At 41.9% G+C, this 23,394-nt stretch overlaps 1 protein-coding gene across 1 annotated transcript in view; it reads right to left on the bottom strand.

Moving 5' to 3' along the window:
* Positions 1 to 564: 564 nt before the first annotated feature.
* The window catches only part of RYBP (RING1 and YY1 binding protein), a 78,899-nt gene continuing 56,069 nt past the window's right edge, over positions 565 to 23,394 (bottom strand). The window contains exons 3-5 of the mRNA XM_075938645.2: positions 9,575 to 9,751; positions 9,355 to 9,453; positions 565 to 4,669 (exon numbers count right to left, since the gene is read on the bottom strand). Of these exons, the coding sequence (XP_075794760.1) occupies positions 4,417 to 4,669; positions 9,355 to 9,453; positions 9,575 to 9,751 (529 nt within the window). The 3' untranslated portion in view covers positions 565 to 4,416. The remainder of the gene's footprint in view (positions 4,670 to 9,354; positions 9,454 to 9,574; positions 9,752 to 23,394) is intronic.

The raw sequence follows: 23,394 nt of genomic DNA, 5'->3' as shown, positions 1-23,394 counted from the left end.
GGCCCTAAGCCTTCCTGTTTAGCATTTAACTAGTACAGTTCCATTGAACTACTACTCAATCACCTAATAAAAGCCCAGAACTGGTAGAACTTCAACATTTCATACCATCTCATTTCCTAAACAGTGCAAGCAAATATTGCTTGTAAAATAGCAGTATTTTATAATCCAAAAAACATATCTAGATTACCAATTAAAGTCTTACAAACATTTTTTCTTAAAGTTCGGTATCTCAAGGCTCTCATTAAAATTCTTTGCACTAAGTTTCATCATAGCTGAAGAAGAGAGGGGGAGATATTGTTTATTTGTTATTTGCAATGCAATCTAACCCAAATTCTGCAAACACATCTGAAACTTTACTCTTGCATTTATAGCCCCAGTGAACAATATAGTTTTGCTCACATGTATGAAGTTAACCATGTGCATAAGTGTTTGCAGGATTGGAGTACAGCAACTGTATTTCTCATAGTGTAATTATTCTGTATATTCTGCAGAAATGCAGCTAAAATAATACAAGCTCTTCCCCTTGTCTGATACTGGCATCTCCCAAAAAAGAGAGCTTTCAGATTTAATTAAATTTTACTATTTTATTTGTGAAAAAAACTACAAGCAGAATTCATAAATAGACATTTCTATTTAAAGCAGGGAAATGATAAAGTGGCTTCTAATAACAGTCGTGCACATGCCAGTAACAGGAATATATTAACATCTTTTATTTGCTAGACAAAGAGCAGTGTCCAATATAAATTTCCCGAAAACATTTAAGACCTGTGAATTTCTGACCAGTTCACAAAACCACCATTGACACTTTAGCATGAAGATCAAAACAAAACTAACAGGACTGTCAGCTCTAAAGACTTTACAGAGCAGAGAAACTTTCAAAAGCGTTATACAAGCTGTCTTTCTGGGCAAATGAAAAATAGAGCTCGTATAATACATTAACATAAAAATCCACAAGATAAGATTATGTTTTGACATACTTAAACAAGCATTCTATATTTGTCTCCAACAAACAAAGCTAAGGAAATAATGTAACCATCTTTACACAGTAAATTAAGGTTACAAGTCATACACAAGAACAGAACTGCTTGCGCATTAAAAACTGTTCAGCTCCATTGTCATACTCTAAATGTTGGCTCTTAAAACCACTTTTCGGTTACATACAAGCAAAGGTTATTATATAGTCAGCAATTAATAAATTTTCAATAATTTAAGTTTCTTGTAGCTTAAAAAAGTAGACTGAGAATGATCTTAATAAGGCAGGTGAAAATATCTCAGTGGAAATAAACTCACAGAAGCTACTGCCAAATTTTAAATCTATCCAATTTGAAATGACCAAAGTGTTTTGATTAAAATAAATAGTTTGTGTTAAAAATTATTTTACTTTTTGTTTTGCATGACTATGTCAGACTGAGCAAGTCAGGCAAGCTGTGTTTGTGTGTAAAAGTTGAAACTTGCAAACATTAACACTGTGCTTTTCTTACCTGCTTTCTGTGCCACTGAATACCAAGCATTTCTGGTCTTTCCTCTACACTAGTGTCTTATTTTTTAAAAGAACATGCTTCCTAATGACAGCAGGGTAAACCGAAAATGCAGAAAGTGAAGGGAATTCCATTTCCAGATACATGCCTTAGGGGTGTCATCAATTTCAGAACTTAAGTATAAAAGTAAACACTATCCTCCAAATCCACAACACAACAGCTAAAAATGTGGCCCGGTTAGGTTTAAATGCTTAGCTAGCAATTTCTACGAAAGTCAGAGTTTCAGTTCACTTGTACCAAAGCAATTATCCACTCCATCCTTAAAATAAGCTAACATATTGTACACCCAAAATGTATTTTACTGGGAGGCACACCTAAAAAAATCAAAGATGTCGCTGACTTAATCAGTAGCCTCTGAGTAGCTGGTTACTGTGTGTTAAAGCTTTTTCAAATCATGTGTGGGTCCATTCATTTAACATGAAGTAAATTACTGGTACATACAATGCTTTTTTTGCACAAAGTGCGACAGCCAACAAAGCGCACAAGGAAGTGCATCACTTTAAGCATCAGCATGGCCCAAGTGAAGTCAGTGGGACTAGACTGCTGCTTATATGCTTTGCTGGCTCAGGCCAAATGCATTCAAGCTGATTATGATTCATTTACAAAGCAGTGCAAAATACACAAGTTCAGGGGCATCTTCAGAAAAATCTCTCTTTAAAAAATTATTCCAATACATCTCAGTAAAATAAATAAATATGGCTAACCAGTTTACCCTCCCTGAGACCCTTAAAGGAACAGTAAAACTTGAAAAGGAATGTCTTTGCAACGTTCCACTAATGTTAAAATGTGGATTGAGAAATTCATAGTATTAAAACTATGTATAACATATTGTCTTGATGCTCATAGGTAGCATCTGATTTCCTTTGGTTTTTTCAATAAATATATTTTAAAAATGCAGATTAAAAAAGGTAAATATAGCTTATATCCCAGTTATAAAACAGAATTAAAAGGGGGTACCCATGATAACATGTTGAGAATAAAACTGCAACTGTAAAGGCACTGCTTTGCAACCTACACATGCAAGCAGAGCTGGTAATGGATTAATTAAGCACAGAATATTTTTATTTTCAATTTGAAAGAAACCTGCATGTCTGCTACTCAAAACCAAGCTGATTTTAAAATTGAGTTTTACTCAGGTGCCTCCACAGACAGAAATTATTATTTTTACCAAGCAACTAATTCACAATGAAAGAACTGGCACCAAGTTACTAAGAAGTGGCCCTCTTTCCAAGTGTAACACTCAAAAGCTATTCTGTCACTGTTGAATAAAGCTACAGACTCTGTGCCTGAAATTACTGCAAAGCACTCTGGACCACATAATTTAAGGATAAACAAATAGAGCTTAAATTTTTTTAAAAAAGTTTGTTTCACCTCTTCAGATTATTATTTTAGCAGGATAATGCACAGAAGGTAAACTATAAAGCAACGCTAACAGACCAGGAAAAAAGTTTATCGTCTGAAAAGAGAGAGAGGAAGAATGAGAGAGACATGGACCATCAATATGAGCTGCACTTGTCGCTGACAAGTGAGCATGAAATTTTCTCTCAACTGTAGCTCCCGCAGCAGAATATCTAGACGTGTCCAAACATTAACAACTCTATATATGTCATCACTGGATGATATCCGGTTCAGAAATTGATCCTGAAATACAAACCTTACTCAATTAAACACAAAAATAGTCCCTACAACAGAATGAAAAGAGACAGACATTAAAAATTTGACTAAGACAGAGCCAAGCCACCTCAGATGGGAACACGTAATGGCTTGGTTCACCAGCTCAAAAGAGCTTCCAGCCTTAGGACTCTGTTGCCTTGAGTTCTAAAGCAATCAGCCATTCCACAGAGTTTTAATGTCACCTCAGTCATTGATGCAGGTCTGGAAAATAGATGAAATCCATCAAAATTACAGAATACCACATTTGTGAGTGATTGGCTATGAAAGAAATAGCCATATCAGCAAATAATCAGAATATACATTAACGCATGGCATTCTGAAACCAGCTGCATAACTTTTGAATAAGCACTCTCCAATTGGATATGGACTTACGATTTGTCATTCTGAGTTATTCTATTGGGAATGCAGGCTAGGCTATCTGGAGGAGTCTTCCCATTATAGATCACGATGTATAATAAAAACTAATTTCCAATACTGTTTAGCCAAAAGTTATGGGGAAAAAAAATAAATCAGGTCTCATCTAGGTTTAAACCTTCTGGAACACACTTATTATGGTCTAAGCCTGGTTCCATTTCAGTATCAGCACTTTCACAAAAGGGGACTGTCCCAGATCTTTAACTGTTCAATATTTATGTTTCACTTCACAGTGTTTCCAAGCACCAGCGTTTCCATGTATTGGTTTCAAATAACCCTTTATATATATTTATTTATATATATATTTATATATAATTTATATCAAAACTGATAGTACACAGTATAACTGGAAGAAGAAAGAACTGAACTTAAAGGATATGCTGAAGGAGGATGGAGTTTGTGAATGCAATAAATAAAAGTCCCCTTCCCCTCCCCCGACACACTCCAAAAAACAGAAAGTTGTAATGTTCATGGAAAATTGTGCACAGCAGATATTATAAAAAAGTAGATTCAGGAGCACATCCAATTATAAATGATTGTTAGGAAAATTATATAAAACAATGGAATACATAAAAGTGTCAAGAGTAATTGTCAGGGTGCGAAATTCCTTGGTGGCCAGATGCCCATGACAAGCAGATATTATCCTGGTTGCATCAGTAAAGGGTTGATGTCCAAGAAAGTGTGTGTTCAAGCACAGAAGAGGCTCTCCAGGATTGAAGCTCCATGGGCAGGTGGAGTGTTTGAATTTCATACCCTGATTCATAGTTTTCCACAACTCCATGTGCAATTTTCAGAAAGATTCATCGTTGACTGCTGACATGTCGCCCTTTGGCGTGGAGGAACGGGATGAGCCTTTGTCTGTGCTCTCAGAGCCAGAGCTGCTCTGATTCTGCTGTTCTGATCCTGCACTGGAGGTCACTGTAGATGAAGATGTGGAAGAGGAGCGAGTCTTTTCCTTAAAGTCTGTGATAATTACTGTGACGTTCCCTACTGTGACTGACAGCTGCTGTGCGGTACTTCTGTCCACATTTTTCAGTCTGGGCCTAAAGAACAGGAGAAGAAATAAGGGAGAAAAGATTATTAGCAACCATTATTTGAGAAACAAATTTTATATTAAGGGACATATTCTGAACTCTCTTGGCTAGTCAGATTGGTTTGGAGATGAGTGCTGGTACCAGCCCAGTGTGTGTTGTACCATGCAAAAGGACCCAGTTGTGACCTTTTGCTCCTTGCAACAGCACAGTCTGTGAGGGTTGCAGCAGGAGTCCCTTGAGGGAAAGGGTGCCTTGCAAAGCACAGCGGAAATGATTTGCATGTAGGGAGTTATCTTCAACACCATCAGTCAGAAGGACCAAAGCTGTGACAGGTCTGTGAGATTGGGAGACAGATTTTCAAAATCTCCTCCCCATGGGACAGATGAAAGAATTCTGTTATCTGAATTCTCCATCTTGTCATATCATGCGCCCTGATGTTCTGAGACAAGGCTGTGACTTTGCAATACAAAACCACATCAAAGAGTTTCATTCCTGTGTGTGGGGAATATTGCAGCTGTAAACAACTCAGACACTGGGACAACATGTCTTCCCCTTCTCAACTATTTCGAGTTTATGAAAATCAGTGACCTCATCAATCCAAGTATAAAATTGCTCAAAATGCTCTCTCTAGAAAAAGGGTGTTTTAAGTACAATCCATGACATTTCTCAGTGCTAGCTTTTCTCTGTCAGGAGACAAACAAAGCAAACACATTGGTATTTATAGCTCAGGATTATTTCAGTAATTTGTTTCTGTGCTATCATGCAATTAATAACCCAGCTAATAAAGGACTGTGCTTTGTACAGAGGCTGACAATCACATGTTTACAGGGTTTGGTCCAAAATTCTGATACAAATACAATGAAATGAGTTTATTTAAGGGCAAATTTCTGCCAGTGTGTTGTTGTTGCAAGGGAGGCAGTCTTTCAGCCGTTGACAGATGCCACATCTGCTTCAGTGACTACCTGTAATTTACAGTCAACTCTTCCCTTCCAATTGCAAGTCAAACTGATGCAGCAGAACTTTTCCCAATAGGAAATTAAAGGGGTAACTCTCCAGACATCAAGCAGGACTAGCTCATTAGAAATGCCTTTTTCAGGGAGATAGGAGACAGATGGGTTTTTCTTCAAAATCAGATCTCAATTTTTCAATTGAGCAGAAAATAACCCTCACCTCTACATTGGATAATATTGGACTAACTCAGAATATTGAGAAAACAAGAAGTGGACCTGATTTTATATTTTTGGTGCAAATCCATTGGTGCAGAGAATTTGTACCTAATTGCCTTAGAGCTCCCCCTTTCAAGATAATCCTTTAAAAATCATGGAAATAGATGTAAATTCTACAATAGGGTTACCTAAAGGAGGCAATAGTGATAGCAAATAATTTCAAAAGGAAAATAACTATATTCTTGTCCATTTAAACCTTTAATAAAGTGTGCTGTAAATTTCTCACTCTAAAACAGTGGTTTGTAGTAACCTAGAAAGCAAATTGCATCACATTTAACATGAAAAATATGAATATTTTACACATTTTAATATTAAATAACTGCATTTAGATGATAACTTGACACCGAATAACTTTATTTTCTTTTTAATACTGCCCCTTCACTTAGTCACTAGATTCCACAAAACCGTAGGTGTAACCAGTAATTCTAATGTGAAACCACATGTACACGTAAATATGTATATACACATTTACACACTCAAGAGGTTGCGATTTGAATATGCAACCACAGACTTAGATGAAATTATTAATGTCACCTAGCTCGTGGGGATTCTAAAGGCCAACCGGCTCAGCATATCTGGGCAACTTCATCAGCTTTCAGACTTGGTAGGCTAAAGCTACCCTAATACAGATAGATCCTTTGTATTTGCAGTAAATATTCCAGGAAGTGTAGTAGGTTTGTTTATTTTTCTCCCTCAAGCCCCTATTTCCTTTAGGAAACCCAGTTCTTCCTGTAATTTTACAGACTCATTTGTTTTTTCTCTTACTCAGAAACCGATATAAATCCTGGCCCGGATCTTGTCTCTGGGATCCTGTTGCAGATCTCTCTGCCTTTGCCCTTCTCTGCTATTTAGTACACCTCTCTGCTCTCAGCTGGCTGGAGCTGGAACAGGGACAAGGACAGGCGCATTGAGCAGACTGCTCCCTCTCAATGGTCTGTTCAACACAGCCCAAAGCCACATTAACTTCTGTCCAGAATAACTGGGATTCCTGAACAGCCGCCCATGGGAAATACGCTGTCAGGAGCGCTCCAGTGGAACACACTGACAAGGAAAGAAGGGAGAACTGCAGGAGTCTGGTAGCTAGCAACAGTCCTGCTTTCCAGTCACCCTCATGTTTTGGGACTATTCCCCTTTTCATTCTTCAGGGCCTGGGAGAGCTCAACAAATATGTCTGCAGTTCAGAAGGGTATTTAAAGGCACTCTCCTCCCCTTGGTACTCACACATAGACTTTCTGCAAAAGAGAAGGGGATCTGATCTAGTGTTACATACTTTTGCAAAATTATACACATTGATTGCCCCTCTCCTCTATCTGACAACGTATACCCATATTTACCACGTCAGACGTTTAAATGAACTTAAAAGCTTAGAGCTGAATTCTCTTATACAATCAATTCTAGTAAATATTCAAAAATTAAAAATTGTCAGTACACATTCATAGGTTACTTCAATGGTATAGCCCCGGTATAGTAGGGATCCAGTTTTGGGACCAGAAGGGCCTCTGACCTCATCTATACCCAGCGACATTCCTATTCATATCAGTACTTTGGCAGCTATACTTGTGCAACTTACAGCGTAAGCTCTAGGGTAGGCAGGGCACATGCATTCTTACTGGAATGCTTTACTGTCACAATATGATAAAAATGCCAGTGTGGCCAGTTTACATTAGTGCTCCTATGGTAACTATCATCTGTGAAGTAGAAATGGTGGTAACAGCCATGGAAGGACTGGCGTAGATTGATTGGCCAACACAGAAACCCTTGAATATTCATGATATTTTGCTATGCATCTTAAGTATATGTGTGCTACACTCCTTCAGCACCATTTTGTGGAGTTTCTATCAAATCTAGTATAGCAGGACCAGTTCACATGAATAGCTTTAATATTTTTGAATGGCACTGTTTCTGCCTTACATTGATACTAGGGGGCAGTGCGTCCTGCTTGCTACAGTCACCAAACCCCGTCTCTTGGGATAGACAGCCCCGTCTCTCCCCCCAGCTGCTGAGGAGGGCTGAGCCGAGGCATGGCAGCCCAGACCTGCCCTCTCCGCTCCCCAGATGCCGGGGCTCTTGCTACTGTTCAAAGACCCTTATAGACTAATTGAATAGTTGATGGAAATTCCATTGACTATTCAATCCATCTAACTAACATCCCTCCCTACACACACGGCATGCCCCCTCCCATAAATGCATCCAACTGCATGTCCCCCTCCCCACCCACCCCGGGCGCACCAACGGGCCAGACAGCACAGCCCCAGCCCAGTACATACAAGACTGATGGAATAACTTTGCTCTGTGGCAAGACCATGGAGCCTGGCGGGCAGAGTGGTCACTCCGGAGAGCTGGAGAAGCGGCCGAAGTGTAAGACCTGCCCACCTCATGGCAGGCCCGGGACAGCGTGCCTGAGCCCAGGCCGCATAAAGTCTGAGCCCAGGGGACACACGGGGATGGAGCCACTGCCTCCCCTCCCCATTTCACGGAACGGTCATGTGGTCAGGGATCCCGGGGACGCAGAGTGATGTGATGACGTCACTTTGTCATCCCGCAGGAAATTTTTTTTTTGAGAGAGAAAGAGAGAGAGAAAGAAAGAAGTGGTGATCATATCAACAGAGCCAAGGGGTGATGCAGTGTAAAGCAAGATACCCTACCACTGCCTTTGATGGGAAACTATAGAGGTCAAATTCTGCTTGTTCCCTTCATGTCTTTAAGGTATAAAGACGACCAGAATTTGGTCCTGTTAAGATGGAGGAAAAATAAGGGGTGATAACTTATTTATTTAAAAAGAAACCTGGAATGTCAGCACAGCTGAGGACAGATCTTACCTCTAACACACAGAGAAAAGCCTACCTGAAATATCAACATCAACCATCTATTTTATCCTTAGACAAAAATAAAGATCGTTAATGCCATGAGATCTCTAATGTGGAGCCATAAGAACAAAATCAAATTAGAATGTTTCTGATAACTATGGTTGAATCAGAAGACATGAGTCCAGGCATATATAACATATCCACTCCTTACACCGTTATTAGGCATTCATTAAGAGAAGGTAAGAAGAAATTGACAAGATGTCCCCTTTGAGCAGATTAATATCTATTTTCTACACAGCAGTTTAACTGCCTAAAAGTAACAACTACCGCATGACAGCTAGGGGATGTAAAATCCCATTTAATCAGTTAACTGGTTAAATGTCATGTTTAACCTGTTAACTGGGATCCTGATTGAGTGTCTAGTGAGTCAACTGCTTCCACTATTTAAAGCTGCTCTTTTCCAGGTAATCACTCAGATGCAGACACAGAGAAAGCTTATACTACTGATGCTCATGCTACACCAATTCTGTGACTAAATCCAAGTCTTCGGTCTCCAGGGCTGTCAACCCAATTAAAAAACCCACTAGTTTGGACCCCAGTTCACTTCTCAGGTATCATGATCTAACTAAATGAACATCAACTGATTCTATATTCAAGTTACCTTGAAGTGTGATTTGAATCGCTGGTCTTTGTTGTAGTATTCCCAGATTGTATACTGTTTGCTTCACTTGGAGGATCTTTTACAATATCTGACTTTGGTCTGTAAAAGGAAGAAAAAGTATTATAACAGGTTTTCTTGCTGATTAATGTGCACTATTGCTTGATAAAGCTTAAATAGCAAATAACTAATTATACACCTTCCTACTATTCTTGATACTTACTTAGTCTTTTTGTTGGTGTTCTTCTTCGTAACACTTGGACTGATTTCTTTTTCTTTGTCAGGCTTCTCTTTGTCTTGTTTTTCCACTTTCTCTTTCTTCTCTTTTTTAGGTGGTGGCGGTGTGGCATATTGCTGGGCAACTTGTTGAGCAACCAGCTGAGAGTTTATTCTAGGTTTTCTAGAAAGAGGGGAAAAAAACAAGACCAACCATCAATGATTTAACAGAGGACATGTCATTTCAAATGTAGAAGCAGCACCATTAATATCTGTTTTGTCATTCATGAAAAGGGACTTGACTTGCAGGTTCAGAGTATATTTCCTTAGTATCAAGTATTCTAACTACCAGTAAGTATGAAACTTGCAAACTAAAAATTTGGCGGCCCTATGAACTGGAATATTATAGGTCTACAGTTCATGAACAGTCCATCCACAGTCTATGGAACCTTCTCAATATTTCTAGCAAATATAATGTGGAAAAAGAACATGCTGCACACATTTACAAACATTTACAAATTGACAGACAGCTTTCAAATATCCCAGCCTTAAAGCGCTAACTCGTTTTAATAAAAAGACATTGATAATACGCTGAAATACAGAAAAATAAATTTAGTTGTGTGTCATTCACATTTAGCTTTTCAGAACAAGTTCTAATTCGGACGTGGACTGGTCAACAGATAAAGACCAACAGAAGGCTTACTGATAAAAAGCAACTAAGATAAAGAGCAACTAAGATTTACTGTGTCCCGTCAAAGGCTGAGATTGTAATTCACTGCAAACAACAAATGGAACATTCACTGTACCATTAAGTGTCATGTCTGTGCCAATCTCCAGCTAGCACTCACTCTCTCAACACAATTGTTTACAAACTCCAAATAATGTTCAGTAATCTTTACAATGTATATTCATTTAGAAAAGAACAAAAATGGAAGGCTGCTCTTTTTGGGTTATAATGAGATTCTTAAAGTCCTTAGCGAGCTGACTTGCTGTAACTGAGACCAAGAAGTCTAAAATGGTCCACTGTTGTCCAGATGAGGAGCAAAACCAGGCAACATGAAGTGAAATAGCTGGTTTCTACTGGACTAGTAGTAGGTTTGGGTTTTTGAGGGAGATAATGTGATTAAGGGGGACAGAGGGTTTGCAAGCAGGAAAAAAAGAAAAGGCTACATATTAAGGAACAGAAATGAGAAGAGAAAAGATAAACAAATTACTTGTGTCTTTTTAAACAGATTTTTATTTCAAATCTTTCAAGCAGAAAGCTAACCTACCAAGTAGTTAATAATTCATCACTGAGTGCTCTCAGTAGAAATTCATACATTCATCTCTTTAATCCTCATTCATGCCTTGATCTCCTCATACCTTGGCAACTGTATTTTCCTTCTTTGGCCTCTCCCAGCACAAGCAAATTCTGATTTCCTTCTCATGTGTTCAAAGGAGGGATTTGAAAAGTAAGCCACACCCTTAACAGGTGATGCTTACTGGTTCTGGTTAACTGGTGGGGACTGGAGCAGCTCCTGTTCGAGGTGGGCCTAGATGCATCACAGGCCAGAGCTACCGCCATCAGTTAACTGGTTAAACATCATGTTTAACTGGTTAACCAATTAAGCTGGATTTTACATCTCCAGTTCAAAGCCGCACTAACACATCTTCCCTATTGTAAAACAACTCCATTGGTCTCCTATTTTTATTTCAGGTTACAGGTCAAAATTGTTCTTGTTTGTAAAACTTCTCTATGACTGCTCCTTAGTACAAAATTTTTCAAAATCATCTAAATGGCTTAGTATCTTCAGTCTCCTCTGAGGTCTGTAACAGGCTCCTACAGACTGTACTTCTTTATAGCTGTTTGCTACCTCTTCATTTCTCTCTCCTTATCCTAATGTTTAATTCTGGATATGCGGAGACAGTACTTTTATATAAACACTATATAAAATTCAAGTTAGTGTGTACACAGATATTAGCACATTTTCAATTACTTATTTTTTTTAAAAAAAGCAGATTTATATAACTTAGTACATTCTTTGCTACACATACGAATTTCTACACAGGTTACTCCATCTGTGTAACCACTTTTTATGCCTTTATAAAAAGGACTCCATAAATTACTTCATTCCAACACAAAATGAAAAATTTAAAATGAGTCTTAACTGACCCTAAGTTAAAATAAAAATTAATACAAATTTAAATGCTCCATAGCTTTACAAGAAAAAATAAATAAAAATATTTGCTGAATATAGCATTTCCCCTGTACTATGCTAGTGCAGAATTAGATATTGAAACTTACTTAGAAACTAAAAGTGGAACTGACTAGTCTATTTTTGCTGTCCAGTGTGAATGAAACAGTATGAAACACACAAGTAGTAAAAGATACATTTTAAAGATTCTTCCAACTGTATTAATCTAGGATGCCATTATTAAAAAGCAGAAAACTATTTCTTGTATTTAAAAAAACCATGTAAATTACATACAAGACCACTAATATGAGGTCATATGTCTGAAATAGTTTGAAAACAACTCTACAGAGCACTATTATACCTCACTAGTTTGGTATCTGCTTACTTAGTCATATACACATGCAATATATGAGCATTTTTTCCTTTTTAGGGGGTCATTTTTGTCTTTCTAAAGCTATTGCTGGAGTTTGTAAGCCCAGCAATTTAAATTGTAAAAGTTAGGGCTCTAACTACATCAGAATTAATCTCTCTCTCTGCAAATTAGCATTATCCAGGGGTGGGCTTGCCTGGATCCCCCCAGCATTGGAGAACCTGTGCCTAGTATAGTACTGGAACACACAAAATCTACTAGCCTGTACCCCACTAGGTTCTGGTGTGCGATGAGAATGTGGGGAGTGACTTTCTCCTCAGTGAGGGGCTACACCAAAGAGAGTTGGTTGGTCGGTTGGTTTTTTTGAATGAGGGTTGGGTGTTTTTTTTTTTTTTTTTTTTTTGCTTCTCACTCGTGTGTGGTCCCCAACTGGTTCTTCTGTGGGTCAGCAACCCTTGACCCAAAAAAGGTTCCCCACTGATGAAACTTCACAGTGTCTACTCAACAGAAACATTAAATCACCACCAATGATTTAAAAAAGAAACGGGAACCACTGATTAACCAGCTCTTCAGATTGACAGTTCTGTGGCCCTGTTGGATATTACCAAGTAGTAAAAATAAGGCAGCTAAGGAGACACCTATGGTAAATGGATGATAGTTACTTTTCCACACTAAGAAGTCTGCTGTATAAACTTGCTTTAACAAAAAGCAGCATCAAAATAAAACATTCCAACTTTGAAATGTACAAGAGCCCTAGAGGGGACTCTTGCACATTTCAAAGTTGGCCGCTGCTGTTTCCCTCCCACAGAGCTGGAGGGAACTGGCTTTTAAGCTGGCTCCCTCCAGCACCCCTGCCTCTCCTCCCCTTGATGCCTTTTTGTGATAGAGGCAGCAAGAGGACGGGGGGGGGGAGGGGGGGGAAGTGACTAGTCAACTAGTGTGTCAACAATTCGATGAGCTTTTGCTTATTGGATAGTTGACTAGTCGATTAAGTTGCTTACATCCCTAGAAACAGCCACGTTTCATTTAAATTCTTCAACAGTTACAGCTCAACTCAGTTTATAATATGGTATGCTTACACTTCTCAAGTGTGTGGCTACAAAGGGCCACGCTACACAGTAAAACTGAAAAACATATTCTAGAAAGCTTTCTTTGTATAATTATTGCTCATATGCACAAAGCCCAAGTTATGAACAATTCTAGCCATCACTACATCAGCAGCCTACTTTATCAATTATATTCCTCCGAGAGGCAATGAAGCATAAGAGACTACTGGTTTTTTATAATGGAATATTGGGCAGAGGTTTGCATTCTTGCCCAAGTGAGAAGATAGGCGTTTTAAGGAACGTCCACAAATCTGTAATTCTTGAGAAACCAAGTGAAATCTGTGTGACGAGATTCAGTCACATAAGTCCCCTTGAGATTGTTCCCCAGTGTGCTGATCATGCCACCGGATGCTTGCCTTCTTCCTCTCTGGGGCTCCCTATCCCCTTATCCTGCTGGAACAGATCTTCTGGTTTCCCTGAGGCAAGGCACGGAGTTGGGGTAATCACTCCCATCTAGAGCAATGCAGACACGGAACCACTTCAGCTCTGAGAGGATGCAGTTCTAGGACACAGTACCCAGGAAAGCAACCCCCAAATGGGACCCAAAACACCCAAATAAATCTATATTTCTCTATGTAAAAGCTTTACACAGTAAAAGCTAAACAGGTAAGCGCCTTTTATCAGTGAGAGAGGAATATGCACAATGGTTTCTTTCTCCCCACATAATAATTATTTACAGTGAGCCTGATAGTAAATTAAAGTGTTTTTATTAAGTACCAACAATAGGATTTAAGTGTTTGCATGTGAAAACAGACAGATCAAAGTAAGTTACTAAATGAAAATGAAAAGAAAATGCAGAGTTAGTTATAATAAACTAAGAAATGTATTGCATACAACTTCTTACCCTCAAGAGCTGTTCTTATTTCAGGCATAATCAAGTCAGAGACAAATTCTTTTGAATTTCTTGCTCTCTTTGTATCCTTTTAGGGTGTGCCAGGCCATGTCTCAGGCCAGACAAAGACAAAAGCCTGATAGGCTCTCTCAAAGAGCGAGATTTTTTTACATCCTCCATTTCATGGAAAAATACCAGGTTTAAAAAAATGGATTCCAGAATCAGGTGGTGTGATCACATATTTTCTTAGGACCTTCTGAATGTAAAGGACAAACAAGGCTGTGTACAAGTTGTCAAGTTGATCAACAAGTTGTTAGGCTTCCAGAGCTCATTAGCACATTTAAAACTATAAACAGACTCACATTTTATATATCTAACTTCACACACAAGAATGTTATATACACCAAAATTGGATATACAGATCCAGCAGATTGTAACATTACAATTGATAGGTTACATGAGACATTTTGTCTAACACATACTCAAATTATACATATTTATATTCATAAGTCAATTTTCATAAAGCATGGGGGCGGGACTGCCACAATCTGCTCACAATAAGAACAGCTCTTTAGGGTAAACATTTGCACAGTTGGAGGCCCCCTCAAGTTTCAAAGGAGATATTGATCTCAAGCCTGGGATCAGGAACTGTAACAATCAAATCCTTATCTCTTTAAAGCATCCAAATTTAAGCTATAGGATGCATGCAGGATTTTCTTCAGAAGTAACTTTCTCCTATGAAGGAGTTGCTGAAGAAACCTTAATTTTCTTTCCTTATACTGTGGACTGAACACATCCACAATATATGATGCATATTCAGACATCTCATCTGGAAAGTACTATACTGAGAAGTTTTATATGCATCTAGAGCAGTGGTCCCTAACGTGGTGCCCACGGGCGACATTGCGCCCACCAGGCCACTTCTGTGCACCCGCCAAGTGATCGGTGCTGGCCACACCCCAAGGTGCGTGGTGCATGGGCGGAGCCAGCCCCAGGCGCGCAGCACATGATCAGTGCTGGCCCCGGGTGCGTGGCATATGGGTTGCCCCACCCCTGGGCGTGTAGCAGAGTTGCGGTGCCAGCCCCGGGAGTGCGGCATGGGTGGCACGAGCTCCAGGTACGCAGCATATTGGTGGCCTTGTCCCCAGGCGCGTGTGCAGACCCACTCCTGGCCCCGCCCCCGGGTGCCCAGAGTCTGAGCAGCCCCCGGCAGCCCCAAAAGGTTGGGGACCACTGATCTAGAGTCTCTTAACCATTTGGAGCATAATAAATCAAAGAGCTTAATGGCACAAGGTGGGTATTTTAAAGCCCACCCAGCCCTTCTCTCCACCCCATATTTAGCACAGGCTAACTTTGACAGTGAAACCATCAATCTGCCCTTCCCCTTTCCCTATGGAAGCCCAACATAGTGAGGAAGACCCACCTGGAGGTCTATGTAAGGCCTCCTTCCTAGTGCTCCCTTCTCCTCTCAGCAACTCCAGAAAAACCAGTCAGAAAGACTAGGGTCTCCCAAGTTCTTCCCAATTTCATCCTCACAGACTGGTAGAATCATAGCCTTGGAAGAGACCTCAGGAGTCATCGAGTCCAAGCCTCTGCTAAAAGCAGAACTAATCCCAACTAAACTATTCCAGTCAGCACTTTGTCAAGCAGGGATTTAAAGCTCTAGGGATGGAGATTCTACCACCTTCCTAGGTAACCCATTCCAGTGATTCACCACCCTCCTAGTGAAATAGTTTTTCCTAATATTCAATGTATACTTCACCCCGACCACTGCACCTCATTCTGTCATCTGTCACCACTGAGAACAGTCTCTCTCCATCCTCTTTGGAATGCCTTTCAGGTAGTTGAAGGCTGTAATCAAATGCCCCCTCGCTCTTCTCTTCTGTAGACTAAATATGCCCAGTTCCCTCAGCCTCGCCTCATAAGTCATGTGCTCCAGCCCCCTAATCATTTTGTTGGTCTTTGCTGGATATCCTCTAGTGCATTCACATCCTTTCTGTAATGGCGGGGAGGGGGGACTATGGCACAGAATTGGACTCAATACTCCAGATGTGGCCTCACTAGTGCCAAATAAAAGGAAATAATCACTTCCCTAGGTCTGCTGGCAATGCTCCTACTAATGCACCCCAATATGCCATTAGCATTCTTGGCTACAAGGGTACATTGTTGACTCATATCCAGCTTCTCATATCCACTGTAATCCCTAGGTCCTTTTTTGTAGAACTGCTGCTTAGCCAGTCAGTCCCTAGCCTGTAAGAGTGCTTGGGATTCTTCCATCCCAAGTGCAAGACTCTGTACTTGTCCTTGTTGAACCTCATCAGATTTCTTTTGGTCCAATCCTCCAATTTGTCTAGGTCACTCTGAACCCTGTCCCTACACACCATCGTATCTACCTCTCCCCCTAGCTTAGTGTCATCTTCAAATTTGATGAAGGTGCAATCTTTCCCTTCATTCAGGTCATTAATAAAGATATTGAATAAAACTGGTCCTAGAACCAACCAGACATCAAGCTGTTGATCACTACCCGATAAGCCCAACAATCTACCCAGCTTTCTATCTACCTTACAGTCCATGTATTCAATCCACGCTTGTTGACTGTTCCTGATCACTGTCCTCTCTTCCAAGTGTTTCCAAATGGATTTCTTGAGGATCCCCTCCATGTTTTTTCTGGGGACTAAGGTCAGGCTGACCAATCTCTAGTTCCTCAGATTCTCCTTCTTCCCTTTTTAAAAGATGGGTTCTACCATTTGCCCTTTTCCAATTGTCTAAGACTTCCCCCAATTGCCACAAGTTTTTGAAGATATTGGCTCTAAAATCACTTCAGCCAATTCCCTCAGCATCCTCAGATGCATTAGATCCAGCCCAATGGATTTGTGTATGTCCAGCTTTTCTAAGCAGTCCGTAAACTGTTCTTTCTCCACCAAGGGCTGTCCTCCTCTTCCCCATACTGTGCTGCCCAGTGTAGCAGTCTGGACGCTGACCTTATCTGTGAAGACAGAGGCAAAAAAAGCATCCAAATCATCTGTCAATAGGGTACCTCTCCCCGGGTATGTCTACACTACAGCGCTAATTCGAACTAACTTAGTTCGAATTAATTAATTCGAACTAAGCTAATTCGAACTAATGCATCCAGACTAAAAAACTAGTTGGAATTAGCGTTTTGCTAATTCGAACTAGCATGTCCACATTAAGTGGACCCTGAACCGGGGTTAAGGATGGCCGGAAGCAGTGCCGGCAGGGCATCAGATGAGGACTTAGAGCGTGGAGATGCTGTCTCAGGCTAGCCGAGGGCTGTGCTTAAAGGGACCCAACCCCCACCCCGGACAGACAGTTCTCAGGGGTGCCCCACTTGCAAAGCAGTCCTGTCTTGGAGTGCCCTGATTGCCCACACTGGGCACATCACAGCACTCGGCCATCAAACCGGCTGCACTTGCCGCAGGCTGCCATCTGGGGAGAGGAGGCAACTGGGGGGCTGCAGGAGAGCTTCCACCCCCAGAAGCCCGCAGAGCCAGCCCAGTCCTCCCCATCGGGGGCTCGTACCCCATTCCTCCCTCACCTCCTTCCACTTACCCTTCCCTAGCCCCCCTTCCTGATGTACAAAATTAAAGAAAACGTGTGGTCAAAAATAGAATCTCTCTTTATTGAACAAAACTCGGGGAGACTGGGAAAAGGAGGTGGGAGAGGGGAAGAGAGAGGGTGAGAGAGGGGAGGGCAACTAAAATGATCAGAGGTTTGGAAGAGGTCCCATATGAAGAGAGGCTAAAGAGACTGGGACTTTTCAGTTTAGAAAAGAGGAGACTGAGGGGGGACAGGATAGAGGTCTCTAAAAGCATGAGTGGGGTGGAGAGGGTGCATCAAGAAAAGTTCTTCATTAGTTCCCATAAAGAAGGGCTAGAGGACACCAAAGGAAAGGAATGGGTAGCAGGCTTCAAACTAGTAACAGAAAGTTGTTCTTCACAAAGAAAAGAGTCAACATGTGGAACTCCTTGCTGCAGGAGGCTGTGAAGGCTAGAACTAGAACAGAGTTTAAAGAGAAGTGAGATAAAGTGATGGAGGTTGGGTCCATGGAGTGCTATTAGCCAGGGGGTAGGAGTGGTGTCTCTGCCCAAAGTTTGTGGAAGCCTGGAGAGGGATGACACGAGACAAATGGCTTGGTCACTGTCTTCGGTCCATCCCCTCCAGGGTCCCTAGGGTCGGCCGCAGTCGGCAGACAGGCTACTGGGCTAGATGGACCTTTGGTCTGACCCAGGATGGCCATTGTAAGCTCAGGGCTCATGGTCGGGGGTCTCAGTGGACCACCTTGATTTTCATGCACACCTGCTCCTGGGTGGCCAGACTGGCCGCTCTCCTGCCCTAGACGGCCACTTTCCTGTACCTAGTGCGGAGGTCGTGGACGAGGTCCACGATGTCCGCACTAGACCAGGCGGGTGCCCGCCTCTTGCGGTCCTGGGCAAGCTCCCAGGAGCCGCCAGCCTGGTCCTGGGAAGAGGGGGAGGGCTGGGGGGCATCGGGTGGCTGGCTCAAGCTGTGCCAGGTGCAGGGTCTGCTGGCTGGGTGCTGGCAGGCTTGCACCTGGCATGGGCATCGTAGCCAGCCCGTGCCCCTTTAAGGGGTCCAGGGCCGGGAGGGGGACAATAGAGTTTCCCTGGTGTTGGCCAGAGTGGCCACCAGGGAAAGCTGGGGAGGGCTAGCTTCCCACTAGTTCGAACTAGGCTTAGTCCTCGTAGAATGAGGTTTACCTAGTTCAAACTAAGCGCTCCGCTAGTTCGAATTAACTTTGTAGTGTAGACATACCCCCATTTAGTAAGGGTCCCACACTGAATTTTTTTGACCCTTGGTGCCACAGGAATCACTCAGTTTTGATATCTCAACTCCGGATTCTACATTTCATTCCCTGATCTGTCTCCCTTACTAACAAAACTACTTGAATACCCAAACCTCCTTCTCCATGTTCACTCATCTCTCTCAGTCCTTGCCTTCACTTTTACAAAATACACCAATTTGGAATTTCCAGGCTATTTTCAAGGGACCATTTTCAAGAGCACATGGAGGAAAGGGTCTTCAGGTTTCCAACATGTATCTCCAATTGGGATGACAAAGCTGATTTAGAAAGGAGGACAATATTTTGAACTTCACTCCTATCTAGCGAAGACTATTATAAGCTGCCCTTCACCCTAGTATAAGCATTTTCCTTATAAAATCAATAGCAATAGCAAAATCTCTAGCAGACTTCAGAGTCTCTTCCTCATTTCAGGGGTTAAAAACTCTGCTTTTTTCCTCATAAGAGGATTTTTAAGATGAGGACTGCATGGGAGAGATTACGAAAAGCAAGGTTTCATTTCTCTATTTAAATCAATGTAACATAGTCATTAGGGAAGGAAGCATCTGCTGGTAATGGGTTAGCCAAGTTCTGCCTACTTATTTATAATTAGTGTACTGAGTGCCCTTAGGAATCCAGGATACCATCATGCCACCAGGGATCCACATTTGTTTTATTTAAGGAGTGCTTATAACCACAATATCTAAGGACCAGGATTAAGGGTCTACATTTGTAATGGAATGGCTTTCATGATCAATAAGTATGGTCTTTCACATTTTATGAGAATAACCTAAATGTCATAGTCTCGGTCATCCTACTCGGTAGATTTACTACTTAGCAAGATCCCATAATTAATTTACAAATCCAGCTCTCTGTGGTTGCCTTCCAATATAGTCGAATGTTGTGTTTTTAAACATTTTAAAAGTATTGTACAGCATTTTTGTTGGCAGTGTTACTTGTAGCCGCGTCGATCCAGGGTATTAGAAAGACAAGGAGGGCGAGGAGTAGGGATGTTAGATATTGTGTAATTGAATAATCCTGTAACCACATCAAATTTTAGCAGTTAATCCCCAAGGGCAGGGCCGGCAGCCAGCGTACTCCCAGCCCCACTCCCAGGGAGCTCCCTGCTACTCCACACTGCTGCCTCAGTATCAGAGACAGCAGCACGGGGCAGCAGCATCCCATCCCCTGTCTATGAGGAGTCGAGCTCCCCACGGACAGAGGCTGTGCCAGCATCCACGGAGCAACCTTTTCCTGCAGCGAGCCTCGGCCCACCATGGACAGAGGCTGCTCTATGGCAGCTTCCCTTGCCCCTCCCAATTGCTGCCTCTGATAGAGGCAGTTTCACCAGAATGCATGGAAAGCCGGCTTAAAAATCTATCAGCTTCCTCAACCTCTGTGCTGCTGCCTCAACTTCTGTGCTGCTGCCTCTCTAGCAGTGGCAGCTCCACAGGATCTGGTGCTCTTGGGGAGCTGGCTCCTTCCAGGCACCGACTCCTACCTCCCTACCCCAAGGGGTATGGGTGTGTGTATGCATGTGTGTGCGTGTAGTCGACAGGATTACCCAATAAACCCAGGCTTATTGTTAATCATGTAGTGATTACTCACCCACCTTGTTTCTATTCTACAATATTGCAGTTTTTATAACATTAAATAATGAGAACTTGACTCTTACAATTTCTGTTACAAACAGCTTATTAGAATATTGTGTGATGTGATTTTTCTTTGATATTAAAATTAAAACTAAACTAGGGATGTGAAAGAATAGTCAAGTCAACTAGTTGCATTCCCCTCCCCCACCATTGCTTAAATGCTGGTTCCCCCAAGCACCATGTCCACTGGGGAGGGGGAAAAGGACCCGGTGCTGGAGGGGGGGGATGAGGTGCAGCAACTCTACCTTTTAAATGCAGCAAGAGCCGGTTCCTACTACATTTAAGCTGCAGAGCTATAAATTCCATTGACTACTCGATTAGCTGATAATCCACAATTTAACATCCTTATACCAGCCCATACTATGAATACTGAGGTATTTTGCCATGACAAACCACTCACCTATACTGTGATACCAAATCAAAACCTTGTATCGATAGCACAGGCACCTCCACAAAGTATATAAGCAAAGCAGGACAAATTACTAACAAAAAAAAAATCTTATATCATTCTCTGTAAACTGCCAAACTGAGGCTCTCTGCTAGACAGCCAATAGGAATGAGTTCCAATGTTTAAGCCCTGTACTAAGAAAGCCTAGGTGCTAGTCCTGAAGTTTGACAGCAGATACCAAAAGCGGGGGTAGGCAATAATATTTGTAGAGGGGCCACTTTACCAATTTTGGTAGTTGTCGTGGGCCGGCCCTGGAAAGGGAAGGGCCTTAGGCAGAAGGGGTAGGGCTTCAGACAGAAGGGGCAAGCCCTTGGTGAAGGGGGAGACTTTACGTGCTCCCCTGTGGGGCAAGGGAGTATACAAGGTCTTTTGCCTCCAACCTATCAGGAGTGTACGGTGCCCAGAGAAAACTGCCAGCCGTTTTAAAAAGCTGACTGTTCCATCTGGGATTGCGTGTCCCTGGCGGGGGAGGAGACTTTGGGCACTCCCCTGCCCTGCTCTTGATTGGCCTGGTGGTGGGGACACGCAAGGGTGTTCCGGATCAAATGGGTTGGTGGGCTGGATCCAGCCCGCTGGCCATGTCTTGCCCACCCCAACCAAGTAAAAGCCTCCAAGTTGATTTTATCTTTATGGCATAGGGTATATGCCTACACTTAAATGCTCCTGCAGCTGCACCAATGCAGCATGTAAGACTTTGCCTACACTTAAAAGTTTAAAGTGCTTTAATACGACAGCATAGCCATTGCAGGAGCAATGGGGGAGAACTCTCTCTTCCAAAGGTCTAGATCAGTGTTTCTCAAACTGTGCTCTGCGGAGCCCCAGGACTCCACGAGACATCTCCAGGGGCTCCGCGAGGTTGACAAACTGGAAACATCGATAGGTACAACACATACAATCAGTGGACCGCTGGGGCTCTGCATAAATTTTTACGCACATAAAGGGCTCCAGAGCCCAAAAAGTTTGAGAACCGCTAGTCTATGTAAACTATGAGGAAAGTAGCTAACTGCACTGCAACTGCAGCTCCCAGTGCTGTAGCTCACTGTACACTCAGTTTACAGCACTATAACTTGCTGCAGTTGACGGGTGGGGAGGGTAGAAAGTTGCAGCACAGTAAAGTGGCAGCGTAGACTAAGTCTCACAGTAAACACTCATTACAGTGATAGAAGGAGTTCTCTCACCACTGCTGTTAATCCACTTCACCGATGTGGTAGCTAGACTTCTTCCACTGACCTAGCAACATCTACACCAGGGGAAGAGGGGTAAATCAGCATAGTTACATTTCTGAGAGGTGTGAATTTTTCACCCCTCTAGGACACATAGCTATGTCAGTATAAGTGGTCAGTGTTGACTGGCCTTTAAGGCTGGATATAGTATACTCAACAGGATTACATACATAAATACATAAGTTAAGCACATAAATCTGTCTTTTCAACTTCAGGACCTTAAATAGTTGGGTCCCACAGCAATCACTGCCAACCTTTAAATGGAAACAAGGAGTCTTTACGGATAGCCCTAACCAAAGCATTACAGTAATCCTGGCTGGAGGTAACAAAGATATGGATGCCATTGTGAGGCTCACATTAAAGAATTATGGTCACAACCTCTTGGTAGTTACAGATGGAAAAAGGCAGCATCTCTGCTGCTACATGAGAATTTACGAGTAGTGATGGATTCCAACAAGATCCAAAGGCAACGAATCATGTTGGTGAACAGCAGGTACTTCCAATACGGAGTATATTCCAGATGCAAATTCTAAATTAAGAGAAGGATTAAATCAAGCAAGACATATCAGACATGTCCCTGGAGAGACTGCTCTTGACCAGAATCAATCAGTCAGTCTGTTCATTTGAGATGGTCTCCAAATCAAAAGAAAACACTAAAAAACGTGAGTCAGTTATCCTCAAAGGAACCAACCTGTTATGGTACATCTCAAAAAATGAAAGGAGTCCGTTTTCCCATTTTAAGCAAGAAACTGAAACACATTAACAAAGGTTAAAACCAGATGAGGTGAGTTATAAACTGTTCCTTAAATGAGTTTATGCTTTTTAATTCCTCCTTCCTATCCCCAACAGTCATGAGTAGGGCTGCTGGTTTGTCATGACATTAAAAATATCACAGATACAGTAAGTTTGTCAGTGCCTTTTTCTTGTGTCTGTGATTTTCATAAACTCACCCTGAAGTGCTGGCTTCTGGCACGTGGGGCTGTGTTTGGATTTCCTTCCAGGTATTACAACCTGGCATACAGAGTGCAGCACTGCAGGCTGAATGTCTCCAGTCCAGCACTGTAGGACCTGATCGGTGCCAAACCAGAGAATTTGCCAGACTACAGGAGGTCAATATTGTCTAGCAGCATTACCAAGACTTCCACTGCTTGCTGAGCCCCTAGAAGACACTTATGGGTAAATTAGAGCTAAGTAGCAGCACAA

Source organism: Pelodiscus sinensis, chromosome 11, assembly GCF_052426305.1.
Source record: "Pelodiscus sinensis isolate ZL-2025 chromosome 11, ASM5242630v1, whole genome shotgun sequence".
Taxonomy (NCBI): domain Eukaryota; kingdom Metazoa; phylum Chordata; order Testudines; family Trionychidae; genus Pelodiscus; species Pelodiscus sinensis.
The sequence above is the reverse complement of the archived record's forward strand: the minus strand, read 5'-3'. Positions and strand labels throughout refer to the sequence as shown.